At 60.2% G+C, this 13,552-nt stretch overlaps 4 protein-coding genes across 4 annotated transcripts; all 4 read right to left on the bottom strand.

Annotated features, from left to right (window-relative positions):
• Window positions 1–60: 60 nt before the first annotated feature.
• On the bottom strand, window positions 61–2,505 carry LMJF_28_2450 (conserved hypothetical protein; the record flags this gene model as incomplete). Its single annotated transcript, XM_001684478.1, has 1 exon — window positions 61–2,505. One exon carries the CDS (start codon window positions 2,503–2,505, stop codon window positions 61–63), a length of 2,445 nt encoding a protein of 814 aa, XP_001684530.1.
• Window positions 2,506–4,456: 1,951 nt separating this feature from the next.
• Window positions 4,457–5,335, bottom strand: LMJF_28_2445 (conserved hypothetical protein; the record flags this gene model as incomplete). The annotated part of the gene is made up of 1 exon (XM_001684477.1): window positions 4,457–5,335. The coding sequence occupies one exon, from the start codon at window positions 5,333–5,335 to the stop codon at window positions 4,457–4,459; it is 879 nt and encodes a 292-aa protein (XP_001684529.1).
• Window positions 5,336–6,439: 1,104 nt separating this feature from the next.
• Window positions 6,440–8,461, bottom strand: LMJF_28_2440 (conserved hypothetical protein; the record flags this gene model as incomplete). The annotated part of the gene is made up of 1 exon (XM_001684476.1): window positions 6,440–8,461. The coding sequence occupies one exon, from the start codon at window positions 8,459–8,461 to the stop codon at window positions 6,440–6,442; it is 2,022 nt and encodes a 673-aa protein (XP_001684528.1).
• A 2,450-nt stretch (window positions 8,462–10,911) lies between these two features.
• On the bottom strand, window positions 10,912–12,399 carry LMJF_28_2430 (putative vacuolar ATP synthase subunit b; the record flags this gene model as incomplete). The annotated part of the gene is made up of 1 exon (XM_001684475.1): window positions 10,912–12,399. One exon carries the CDS (start codon window positions 12,397–12,399, stop codon window positions 10,912–10,914), a length of 1,488 nt encoding a protein of 495 aa, XP_001684527.1.
• Window positions 12,400–13,552: the final 1,153 nt, after the last annotated feature.

Genomic DNA, 13,552 nt, shown 5'->3' with positions numbered 1-13,552 from the left:
CGTTCTTGATACTGTTCGTACACCTCGCCACCACAAATATCACATACTTCTCTCACAGAGTCACAGCGGAGTGCGCCACTCGTTGTAGTCCCTCCGCATCTCTCCGCAGCGCAGCCACACAACCGGCAGCCCAATCGCAACCAGAGCCACAGTCAACGCCGTCACCAGCAGCACACGATACGTCGACGTAGGAAGGTACATCTCCAAGTTCCACTCGTGCGGCTTGTCTACCGGTGTCAGCTGCGCAAATACCACCGCATTCGGGACGAGGTACGATGGCCACTCCTTGCGCTGCACCGTTTGCGTGAGCTTCGTCATACTCGACTTGTTCTCATGCGATGTACTCCCCACATCGCTGGTGCGCTGCGTCACGCGCAGTCCGACGGTGTAGTCATGCACGTAAGAGAAGGTCTCGTCAAGGCCGACCAGCACCTGTGAGGGGAGCAGCGCGTGCCCTTGTGTTCGCTCAAGCTGGGTCACGGTGGCCCAATGTGAGCGCATGTGGATGTCATGCCACGTCATGTGATGCGTGGCTCCGACGCATGCAGCACCGTGCGCGGCCGCTGTGATAGCTGAGGCTGAGAGAAAGTACGATCGGCTCGGTACCGCCCCATTTTGGTACACCTGCATTGCGTTCCGGGCAAAATCAGCGGCCGTCACCACAGCTGTCCTCGACGTGACGGTGCTCGAGTACTGTCTATGGTGTGTCAGAACCACCTCAAGCCGTCCAAGCTGACCCAGCGTGCCGAAGAACGGTATGGCGGTGCGGTAGGCCTCTCGGGACACCGTGGAGGAGCTGGTGAGTTTTGAGGTTTTCATGGCCTGCCTCACTGCTGAAACTCCAGCGCTGGCGTCGAGGGGTGTGCACATCATCGACCGAGCGCCGCTGACAGCGCGCGAGGTCAGCACCAGAGGCCCGAAGGAGCTGGGGATGATTAGGTCCACGAGTCGATCGCGGTTGTAGTCACCTGGTCGAAGCACCAGCGGCGCTGATGGGTAGCTCGGCATGTACAAGGGAAAACTGCCGCCCGCGGTCGACTGATCGCCCTCGATCCAATCTGCCACTCTGCACCACTCCGCCGTCAAGGCCAATAACTCGCTCTGGGCAACCGTGTATGTGAGGTGTCGCTCGTCGCTCAACGCAGACAACCCGCACGACGGTGCACCGCTCACGCCAGAAGCGCGGATCGGGTAGAAAACGCGGATGGCATGATACGGCGTGCACGGCTCCGTGACATCTGCCGTGTCCGCCGCGGTGCAGGATGAGGTAGCGTTGGCGAGTTGAACAGAGAGCAGCAGCTCCGGCAGGCCGTCGCCATTCACGTCGGCAAGCGTGAAGGTTTCGCCGTAGCGCTCTCCGGCGTCCTCGGCTAGCTGCAGCAGCAGCAGAGATGATGCAGAGGCAGACGCCGCAGCAGACGATGTTGCGGCTGGCACTGACAACCCACTCTGGCTGACCATGCGCACTTCATACCGATGCTCCTGCGTGTCGCGCACCGCGTACAGTAGCTCCGCCGCGCAGTCTTCGTTCACGTCGGCCAGCGCAATAGACAGGGGCAACACAGCGCGTTGCGTGGTGTTGCTGTGCTCGTCTACAAGCACACGCGCCACGTAACGTGGCGGCCACTGCACTGTCGACGCCATGGTCGCATTCGTGGTGCGAGAAAGCAAGACAAGCTGATCGTCTGTATTCACAAAGGCCAGGGCTGTCTGCGCCGCGTGCGGGTTCGCCAGGTCGCATAGAACATCCGGCACCACAGCAAGTTGGGGAGCATTGGGCACCTTGAACTGCATCGACACATCCGATGCCGCTGTGTCTGTGGTGGTGACAGAGGTGGCAGCCGCGTCAGCGTTGATGACGAAGATGGGTTCAAAGGCCGACTTGGACGAGGACGACGACGCGGAGGCGACGGACGAATGATTGAGCACCCAGATGGATCCGTTACTGGCCTGCACAACAATGTCAAGCTCACCGATTCCTAGCAGGTCGGCCGCCATAGCGCTGACCACCTTGAGCTCGGCGTCGCCGACGGTGCTCCCGCTCGCCGTTTTCGCGGGCAGCGGACCGGTCGACCATGCGGCGCGGTACACTAGATCAGACGAGATGATGCGTGAAGCGTAGGAGATGGCGGTGTTGCGATTCGCCCAAAGAGTCAATGACGACTGGTTGGGCCAGCTGCTGAGAAACTCGGTGTGCCGTTGGTTCTGCCAGTCGACAAGCGTCAAAACCCGCAGCGGAGGGGCCGGCAAGTACACTGTCGTGCCGTTTTCTAAGACGAACGGCGTGGCGGTGGTACCGAAATAGGTGGATGTGGCGTCGGCCCACTGCCCCAGCAAAACACCCTCCCCCTGCCGCTCGACAGCCGCATGGGCGACCCCGATGAGAGTCAACAGAACGTGAAGCACGGAAAGGGCCACCAGAGAGAGCAGCGGCGGTGAACGCATGCCTTGGTGACCGCGAGGGCGCTGAGACGCATGCGTCCGTGTAACAGCAGCAGAGCCCATTGTAAGTTGCCTCCTCAACCGGAGAAGGGATGGGAGCTGAAAGCTAAGGGAAAACAGCTCGCGATCACGCGACGAGAGCGCGCGAGAAAGCAAATAACAGACACAACACGCAAGGGGCTCGGGGTGACGGCCCAGGAACACGCGCTGAGAGAGGGAGGAGGAGAATAGCAAACTTTGCGGCACTGTAAGGTGCCTGCACTACGGTCGACAAGGATCGAAAGAAAACGAGAGGCGGTCTAAAGCGGCAGAGCGGAGAGAGTGAAGAAGACAGACAGACTCACGCGCAGAGCGCGGGTGGGCCCGGAGGCGCTTGGGGAGCGATGGGTGCTGTAGCTAGCAATATAGACAGACAAGCGCGCTGACGCACACACAGACCATTGCCCGTATCAACGACAATACTCACGCCGCTCCGCACCAGCGGATGGCTACGCTATTCGTGTCTGCCCTCAGTTGTGTGTGCGTGTGTGGCGGGGGTCTTGCGTTGGGGAGGAGAGGGCTCTGGTGGCGCGGCGGTCGTGCGGTGTCGAGAAGGGGGGAAAACAAGGTCCGCTTGGGGGAAAAGAAGAGGTGAGCGCGTGATAGTGGGGGAAGAAGGGGCGACATCTGGCGTTGCTTGAAATGGGGAGAGGGGGCTCTGTGCAAGCGAATGCGAGGGTTGCGGGATGGTAGGCGTGTGAGTGCACTAAAGCACAGCAGGCGCACGCTGGCCACTTGATGCGAGTCAGGGAGAGTGCACCTAAGGCAGCAGCTACCGCTTTATATATATACATGTATACATATATATATATACGGTGATGGAGGCAGTGCAGTGGAGCACACCATGCGCTTGCACGCACAGGGAGAGAAATAGACACAGCACCCCACCAACGTAACGAGCGCAAAAGGGAAGAGAGGCTCGGGACTACTGTGCCTGCGCCCATACACGTGTCGATGTACCTGGGCAATGCGCAGGTCGCACCTCCCCGCACACACGCACACACACACGCAGGCGTGTTTATAGATGCGTGCGCGTGTGCGCTCGCACTCGCATCGTCCATTATGTCTTTTTGGTGTCGCTGCGTCTTTCGTTTTTGGATGTCGATTTTTTAGTGGTGGTGGTGGTGGTGGTGGTGGCGGGTGCGTTTTGATGTTTCAAACCCATTTTTGTGCGTGTTCGAGCTGCGGCCCCATGCACACACACCACCACCACTACCACCACTACTACTACTACTGCTACTACTACTACTACCGGCCGCCTCAGGCAGTGCCGGTGGTGGTGTGTGCGCATGGGGTGAGAGAAGGAAAGAAAACAGAGAAACCAGGCGAAGGCACCCCCTGCTGAAGAGCTGGACCAGCGTACGACAGAGGGCACAAGAGAAGAAGCAGGAGAGAATGAAAGACGGGCACAAAAAGAAGAGAGAGAGAGAGAGAGAAGACAACGATGCTTTAGTGCGCAAGGTACTGGCGCGCCGGCACCGTGTCCCTGATAATGAAAAGGGCTCGCCGACGTCCCCCGCCAAGGAGCGTCGAGGTGTCGCGCACACGGAGAGAAACGCACCAAGACGCGAGATGCACGAAGCCGTGAGGACGGCCGCACAGACCTCAGCGACATCCAGCATGCCCCTGTGGCTCTTGGCCTCCGCGGCGCAACCGTTGGAAGCCGCACCATACTGTAAGAGCCCATCCTGCGGTGGCAACACAAGCTCAGATCCCCCAGGCGGGTCCAAAAGCAAGTCCTTGGCAATGTACTCCGAAACAAGCCCAAAGACGGAGGGGTATCGGAAGGGTTTCTTACACACCAAGGTCAAGTGGCAAGAGTGGGTCGCCCCTATCATCATCATCTCCCTCGCCAGGATACCAGGCCTGCGTGCCGCACCACCGCCGCCCATCCCGCGAAAGGCATCCGCCGACGTAAGACGAGCGCACCGTGGGCGGAAGTCCACGAGATGCAGCTCCAGCGGCGCCGCATGCGTCAAGATGCGCTCCGCCAGCACGCTTTCCTCCACGAGCACGTCGAGCGGCCACAGCTCGGGAGATAGATTTGTGGAAATCGCACCGTTGTCGCACAGCTCCTTTCTCGACCCACGCACACTTGACGCCAAGGCAGGCGAGTTGAAGAACACAGCTGCCAGAGCGCAGATGGTGGTTCTTCTCCTTTTGCTGTAGAGCACACATCTGCTATCTCCTCATCCGTTGAAGGAAGCGGCGCGCCGACACGCCTCAAAACGCGCAAGGTCACCACGAAGCTGCTGCTGTAGGTCAGCACGGCGTCATCGTTGACAACGTTCACCAGCACACGCCGCTTAAACCGAGACCAGGCCGCCAGACAGGCGTCCGAGACCAGGTCCACTCTCACAACGCTGCTCCTGCAGAGCAGGCCCGCCATTGCCCTCCACAGGTGGCACCCGACGTGCCGGCCCAGGAATGTTGTCCTTTTAGACTGCATATACCCCACGCCGAGGTGAGGCGTCGCCAAGGTGCAGAAGACGTCCCAGTGCACCTCGCACACCTCCTTGAATGCCTCGTATTTTTCCTCGACAGTCTGTATCAGCTCGGGCAGCGCGGCGCGCAGGATGAGGCCGCCCATCGAGTGTCCCACAGCGCTGAAGCACAGCTTGTGCCTCACCGCCGTTGTTGCGCGGTCTGCAGTGGCACCGGTCGCCTTGGCGGCGACAACTCTGCTCACCACCGATGCCGAGCTCTTTGGCCACAATTGCATAGATACTAGGGCAGACTTGGCGGACGTAGCGACGCGCGCAGGCAAGCACGCCGGCATCCGTTTTAAGGCCTTCGTTGCCGCGAGGAGGGATGAATACGAAGCGCGGCATAGGTGGAGGCGGCGCCCCATCATTGGCTTTCGTTGCGTTTCTCTTGAGGTCCTGTAGCGCCTGCGTGCACAGCCGGCACAAGTGCTGGAAGTCACTGGCTTTGGAGCGATAGCCGTGGTGCAGCAGGACAGTACAGAGTGTGCTTGGCGGTGCGTACAGTCGTGCGCTCGCCAGTGACTCTGCATGGCCAAGAGCAAGCTCCATTTGCCGTTCTCGGTGCACGTGTACAGCTGATGGAATGAGCTCCGCGGTGAGGAAGGAGCGGATGGCGATCGATGCAGCGCACTCAGGCACAGGCAGTGGTGCAAGAGGCTTTCTCCGTCAACAATCACCGCTATCAACACATAAGCACGCCCGCGCGCGCCGGCGAAAACGACAAAGAGCCATGCAGTGACATTTACCTCAACGGAAAGCACGCGAGAAGTACGCCTACGTGCCGCACTGCCGCTTCGCCGAGATGCGCAACCGGTGGCCTCGTCTGTTGGATGGGCTGAGATCGATGGCTGTGCATGTACGTGAAAAGACGAAAGATGGGAAAAAGGGGGCCGAGAAGTGCAACTCTGAGGGAGTTTGGCTGCTGCTGCCGCTGCTGCACGCACACACACACACACACATACATACACGCTCGCTCTCTCGCGCGCGCCAAGACGCAAGAAAGAGGGGCAGCAAGCGGGGAGAGAGCACACGCGTGAGGCGGTGAGAAAGAGAGAGAGGCGGGGTGCGCGGAAACCGCCGAGCACACACCGACAGAGAGATACATCCGCATGTGCGTAGCGATGAGTCGATCGTTTGCTGCCATTTTCGGCGCAGCGGCTGTCGCTCACAATGTACGCCGTGCTCGCGCGCTTGTATCGCCAACGTGGACAACGAGCACCCAACACGGCTGCGACAGTGCCAGCGACCTCGGCCGCAGACACAGGCACAGAGAGAGTGGGGAGCACGAACCATGGAGAGTAGGCGACGAGTGAAATACAAAGACGACGCCCATCTCTGCCCGTGTCTGTCTCTATCTGTATTACCCACTGCGGCTCTCTGCTGCGGACGTACAAGCACGCACCCTCGCACACAACAACGCACGCGCACGCACAGAGAGAGAGAGAGAGACGCAGATCCAAGCTAGTTCAGAGTTACTCAATTATGGTGTCGCTTGCGTTCTCCTCGACGACACAACGGGGCCCAACAATGGTGCCCACAACGCGACATCCAGCGTTCACCACGGCACCGGTGCCGATGACGCTATTCGACACGACCGCCTTGGCACCAATCTCGACGTTGCCCATGAGGATGCTGTCCGTGATGCGAACACCGGGCTCCAGCGTGACGTGCGCGCCGATCACACTGCGCGTCACGAACACGTTCGGCGGCGGGACGGAGTCGATAAAGCTGCCGACAATGCACACCTGCTGATCGCCAATCTTCTCCCGCAGCGTGATCGGGTTGTCCGGAAGGAGTGAAGAAAGGGCCACAGCGCCAGCGGACGGTGCCGGCTTGCCACTGTCACCATGCGCTGCTCCACCAGCAGCACCGGTGTGGCCGGCGTGCGCGCCGCCATGGGGGAGCAAGGAAGGCAGCGCGAAGCGGTTCACGGCACTGGTGCCTCCGCCGAATGCACCACCAACGCCCGCAGCACTGCCGGTGCCCAGCGGTGGCTCCTCTAGCTGAAGCTGGGAGCACTTGGCGGAGATGATGTCGTGGTTCAGGGCACGGTAGTTGTCGCGGGTGTTCATGCTGCAGATGCGGCACGCCACGTCGGGGTCCTCCTCGTAGATGGTGCAGAACACGCGCAGCGAATCTGTCACCTCCGGCAGCGAAAGCCCACACGCAGCGTTGAGCGACTGCGCCGAGATCTCGGCGCCCTCGCCGAGCCAGTGGAGCGGCACGTTCATCTTCAGCTTGTCTGCCGGCGTCACGAACACTTTTTCGGCTGCATTGACGGTGGTGTGCTGACTACGTGCCAGCAGAGGCAGAATGTCCTTGCGCACGCTCATGTCCGAAACGCCTGCCGACTCCGCAATAAACTCGAGCACCCAACGGCTCATCAGGTACGCGTGCGCGTCGACAACATCGGCGGCGAACGTCAAGTCAGGACGGCGCGCTGCGAACGCCATGGTAATACGCACCTCCGGCTTGCCCTCCAGCGGGTTGAGGTAGTGCATACGGTGGTGGTGAACGTGAACGGGCTCGGCAGACATGGTGCGCACCTCGCAGGGTGAGCGTGCAAAAAGGCTGGCAGATGCGTGCAACGACTGCGACGGCATCCCACTCGGCAAACGTCGGCTACATGAGGAGGTTGGTGCGCTAGAAGCTGCGCCAAGTCCCATAGAGGCAAGCACATCTGTCTCCTCGTAGGCAACACACGACAGCGCATGGGTGTAGGACACCTCCGCAGAGTCGGCTGAAGCGCCACCGCCACCCTTCCCGTGTCGGTGGCCGCCCTTGTGATCACCGCTGCCGCCGCGCTTGCGCAGAGGGCGATATAGCATTGCCGTCACGGACGCTAGAGAGGCGTAGTGCCGCTCCACGAAGCTCGCTACGTCAACGTCGACAAGGATGGTGTCGCAGCTCAGCAACAGAGCGTCGCGCGGGAGGCCGGCGCTGTTCATGCGCTCGAGCTTCAACGGGTCGCGATTGCTGTGGCTGGTGCTGCCACCGTGATTTCGGCTGCCACTGGCGCCGCGGTGCTGCTGCGCCTCATGCAGTGACATCACAGAAGGAGAGCGGCCGCCGCTGACCTCCACGTTTATCGCGGAGTCGTCGCGATCCGGCATGCCGCGAGAAACCTCGGCGAGCGTGCCCTCCTCGCCAAGCCGCAGAGCCTCCTTGTACTTGAGGTACGCCTTGACGGCGTCGCACGTTGTGGACGGGTGATCACCCATGTTGGAGGGGACAAGAATATAGTGGAAGTCGACGCCGTCAAAAGCCCGAGAGAGGTACGCTCGCAGTGTCGCGTAGTCCTCGTTGACGCACAAGAAGAAGCAGCGAAAGCCTGCCTCGATCCATGGCGTGATGGCGTACCAAATCAGGGGCCGGTTGCAGATCCGCAACATTGTCTTCTGCTCCACGGCAGTCAGCGGCATCAGGTCCAGTGAGTCGCCGCCTGCGAAGACGACAATGTCCAGAAGACAGGACGCGGCAGTGTCGGAAGACATGGCGGCGATGCAGAGATAACGGACCGCACACCAAAGAAAAAAGATGAAGCAGAGCGGGAAACCGTCAACGAAGCAACACAAAGAGAACGCAATGAGCCCGCCCCTCAGAGTACTGTTACTCGCACGAGGGACGCCAAGGCGAAGAGAGTGAGAAGAGAGAGAGGGAACACGCAAGTATGAGGAAGGGGATGGGATGGGTGCATAGAAGGGTCGATGATCCACTGCCTCCACTTAGTGGGGAGCGACTCGACGCACCTGCGGCCGTACTACTGCATGGAGTTGTGTGGGTGGAGGCGGTGGTGTTGGTGTGAGTGTTGTTGCACAAGGGCACGGGAAGAACGGGCCGATGGCAGTGAACAGTGGTGAGAGGGAGAGGGCAGGGAGATCGCGAGCGGGACTGGGGAAGGAGAGACGCGCGTCCGACGCCCCCGTGTTCGGTCATGGATGGCGGCAGAGCTGATTCCCGTCGACCCCCCGAGCGCCGCGCCAGAGCGATCACACACTGCACACGTGTGCGGCACTCGTCGCATACGCGGGTAGTGAGCAACTTGTCCACACCGCTTCCTCAGCGCCGCTGCACACTCCTGCCTGCCTGCCAAGCCTCTTCTCCGGTCGCGCACGCACACGTACATTTTACGCCTTTGCCCAGCCTATCCGCACCAGGCAGCACGTGTGCCCTCTCCTGAGTGGGGGTGAGCGAAGAGAGGGGAGAGGGGGCAGCGCGCGTGTCTGGCTTCGGCTTCGTTAAGGAAAGTCTCGCACTCCATACCCAATACACGCCGGTAAGTGCACATGCCCACGCGCATCCGTGTCGTGACGCGACGGAGAGGGAGGGAGAAGGGTGGAGGAGGGCCAAATACGGACGCGCCCCCTCCCCCCCCACCCACACACACACAAACTCTCTGTGCATGCGCGCTCTAGTAGCGACCGCTCGTGATCACCCCGTTGCTTTCCCGTTTCTTTTCGATGTTCATCTTTCCCAGGAACACTCACCACAGTTTCCGCTCGTCCTTTCCTTATATAGATCAGACAACTCGCCATGCACACACGCATGCCCCCCATACGCGCACCCCGAGACACAGGCAGAGGCAAACGCGTGTGCTGTCGAAGAGCGGCATGACTCCTACAACGCTACATACGGTCTTTATATAAATGTGTGCGTATGCATAACAATTCGTTGCATCACAGAGGACAACACGCAGCGTCGCCATACGACCGCGCACGACACCAACACCAAGCACCCTGCACACAGGGAGAAGAGCGAAGGGGCGAACGCCGGGGTGCCGGCGATGAAGTAGTAAGGGCAGGGCGATCACGCAACAAGGGAGGCCCACACACACACACACACACACACACGTACATGGGCACAGAAAGAGGCAGACAGGCAGTACGAGAGAAAGTTCAGGAATGGCGTTCAAGGAGCACCGACCTCCTCTTCGCTGCGCTTCCACGACGACTCGATCGGTGGGCCCTTTCCTCGCGCCGCCCCTCCCCCTCAAATTATCCGTGCGTGCGTGCGTGTGCGTGTGTGTGTGTGTGTGGTGTGCTTTCGGAAGGAGGAAAAGTACCTGCAGGCCTTACCGCTTCCACACCCCATGCCACCCGCACCTCACAACGTCCTCCCGTGTTTTGATGCGCCCCTGCATGCCTCCTCCTCGATTACACGCATCCCCTCAGCACACACACACACACACACACATCGTTCGTTTCGCTCGCTCTCCAACAAGCTCGACGAGCATCAATTAGCCAATGGCGCACGATAATGAAGAAGGATAAAGCACACAAGCAACGAGGCAGACAGCACCTCACCGAGGTGCCCGTGCGCCGGGTATCGGCGCTGGCAGCGTGCGGTTTCGGTGCACCGCTCATGTCGATAGGAGAAACAAAGGACACACACCAGAAAGGAGAGGGAGCGAGCAAGGCGCCGCGAAGCATACGCGAAGGAGCACAGAAACGTCGCAGCGGCACGGACAGCACCGCCCATCAGCGAGTCTAGGCGCTGCAAGCACACGCACTGGTCTCCTCCCCCCCGCCCTTCCCCACCGCCCGCCTCCTTTCCTTTTCCTTTCTGCGCGAGGGCACACACACACACACACACACATAGCGGGGCCCGACACACGAGCGGCACAAAAGGCGTCAGCGCGCGACGATGGAAGCACGCCGGAAAAACCACGAGCAAAGGCTGTGGAGCGATCAAGCAGCCAGCAGCCGAACAAGGAGGGGGGCGAGCGACAGCGCGCACACGCACAGCGGGACGCCGCATGGTGAGAAGGAGGAGGGTGTGCGAGTCTGCGCAATCAACTCCTACAGTTCTCCGTGGCAAGCAAAGACACAGCAGAGGACATACATGGCGGCTGACGGTCGACGACCGGTCAATGGAGCCCGCCTCCATACCCCTCCCTGGCGCTCTCTCTCTCTCGCTCCTTGGTTCATCTATGGCATCCCATTGATTACTTGCGGCCCGGGTGGCGGTCATAAAACTCATCACGGGTCTTCATGTCGATCTTGTTCAGCATGCTCTTGGGGAACGTGCGCAGCAGTTCCCAGCACAGGTCAAGGCTTTGGAAGATATCGCGTGTTTCGTAGAAGCCTTGGCAGATGAACTTGTGCTCGAACTTGTCGAGAAACTCGAGGTACAGCAGATCCTCGCTACTCAACGCCTCCTCGCCAACGACGGCCTTCATGGCGAGAATATCACGACTGATGGCGTAGGCGGCGTACATTTGGTTGCTCACGCCGCTGTGATCCTTGCGGGTCATGCCCTCACCAATGGCGTTCTTCATCAGACGCGACAGCGACGGCAGAATATTAATCGGCGGGTACAGCTGCCGGTTGTGCAGCTGGCGGTCCACGTAGATCTGGCCTTCTGTAATGTACCCGGTGAGATCTGGAATGGGGTGGGTGATATCATCGTTCGGCATGGACAGAATCGGGATCTGGGTGATGGAGCCGGCGCGGCCCAGCACACGGCCTGCACGCTCGTAGATGCACGCCAGATTCGTGTACATGTAGCCAGGGAAACCTCGGCGGCCGGGCACCTCCTCACGGGCGGCGGACACCTCACGCAGGGCATCGGCGTACGAGGACATGTCGGTCAGAATGACGAGCACGTGCTTACCGCAGTCGTAGGCGAGGTACTCAGCAGTAGTGAGGGCCAGACGCGGCGTCACGATGCGCTCAATGGTCGGGTCGTTCGCCAGGTTCAGGAAGAGGACGGTCTTCTCCATCGAGCCGTTCTGCTCGAACTCTGTGCGGAAAAAGCGGGCCGTCTCCTGGTTCACACCCATGGCGGCGAAGACGACACAGAAGTCCTCCGTCTTGCCCTCGCGCTTCACGAGACCGGCCTGACGCACAATCTGCGCGGCGATTTCATTGTGCGGCAGCCCAGCGCCGGAGAAGAGCGGAATCTTCTGGCCGCGCGAGATGGAGGTCATGACGTCGATGGACGAGATACCCGTCTGGATCATCTCCTCCGGGTAGACACGCGCACGCGGGTTGATTGGAATACCCTCGATACTGCGGAACTGCTCCGGCAGCACCGGTGGGCCGTTATCGATCGGGATGCCGGAACCGTTGAAGATGCGGCCCAGCATGTCCTCGCTTACGCCGAGCTCCATAACCTTGCCGGTAAACTCGCACTTGGAGCGCACGACATCGATACCGGAGGTGCCCTCGAAGACCTGCACGACGGCCTTGGTGCCATCCACCTCGAGCACCTGGCCACGACGCGCGGTGCCGTCGGCCAGCTCGATGTTGACGATCTCGGCGAAGGTCGGCTTGCGCACATCCTCCAGGATGACGAGGGGACCGTTGACGGCACGAATCGTCGTGTACTCAAGATGCGGTTTCACCGAGTAGCTCTCGTTGAGCTCCTTGATGTGCGTGGCGAGCAGCTCCTGCTTCGACAGCACGCGAACATGTTCCTCATCGCGGCCCATTTTGACGGGCGCGTGTGCCTCAGATGAAGGAAAAGGCACGACGGGTTAGATAGAGAGGTATGCTGTATGCGGTAATGGGAGGGGAGCGCTGATCGGGGAGTTGCGAACTGTTGCTACTACGCAGCTGCGATAGACATCGTGGCGATGTCACAGGAGAAAAAGGGGGAAAGGATGTCGACGCAAAAAGGAGGGCACATATATAGAGAAGAGATGAGGCAGAGTGGTGCAGCGAGCGTGACACGTCGAAAAGCAGAGAGAAGCAAGAGACGGCGCAGAAAGGGATCTGCGGGTGTGTGGGGGAGGGGGGGGGGTAAAGCGCTCACGCCAACACCCTGCACGGTCGTCGCCGTCGATGCAAGAGCAGCAGTGCCAGTAGCATGAATAGCGGTGCTGGCTGGAAAAAGGGTGGAGGGGGGGGGGGAGGGTGCATCATGGCGCGTAGAGAGATATCCAACGTGATGCAGTGCCCTTAGCCCCTTCGTTGGCGCCTTTACTGCAGCCTCAACACAAAGACATTTCCCCTGTATGCGCGTGCGTATCAGCACACCTGTGCGGCGCACCTCTTCTCTTGTGATGCTGCGCTGAGCAGCCTCAAGTGCATCCCTCTGTTGTTGTGTGCATGTGTGTGTGTGTGTGTGTGTGTGTGTGTGTGTCTCTTTCCCACCTCTTCCCTTGTCGATGGTGTGACCATTCCTTTAAGTTAAGATCCCATATGACCACTTTGGTTATGTCCATGAGAAAAAGATATAGACAGATGCCGGCTGGGAAAGAAACGGCCTGGGTCAACGATGAGATAAGGATCACAACAATAAACGCGCCCAGCCGGAGATGGGGGGGAGGGAGGGGGGCATTCTGATGGTGTCGCGTGTTCTGCTCATCTCCGACATCCTGGGGTTGGTCGCGGTAGACGGTAAGGGTACGTATGCAAAACAAAATGGGCAGTCGCGGGGGATGGCGATGACGGTGGTGAGACCGTCTCAGGTACGTTCATACGTCTCTCTCTCTCCCCCCCCCCTCTCTGTGAAGGCGCGCGTGTGCGTGTGTGCAGTCGGTAGGGGAGACGATGTGCCTCATGGCCTTCGGGAAACGCACTAACAAGGTGGAACGACCGCGATCGAGAGAGGGCAAACAGGGCGGCAGAGGCGCATAGAAC

This window comes from Leishmania major, chromosome 28 (genome assembly GCF_000002725.2).
Source record: "Leishmania major strain Friedlin complete genome, chromosome 28".
Lineage (NCBI taxonomy): Eukaryota > Euglenozoa > Kinetoplastea > Trypanosomatida > Trypanosomatidae > Leishmania > Leishmania major.
Note: the sequence above shows the minus strand (reverse complement) of the source record. Positions and strands in the feature narration are given on the sequence as shown.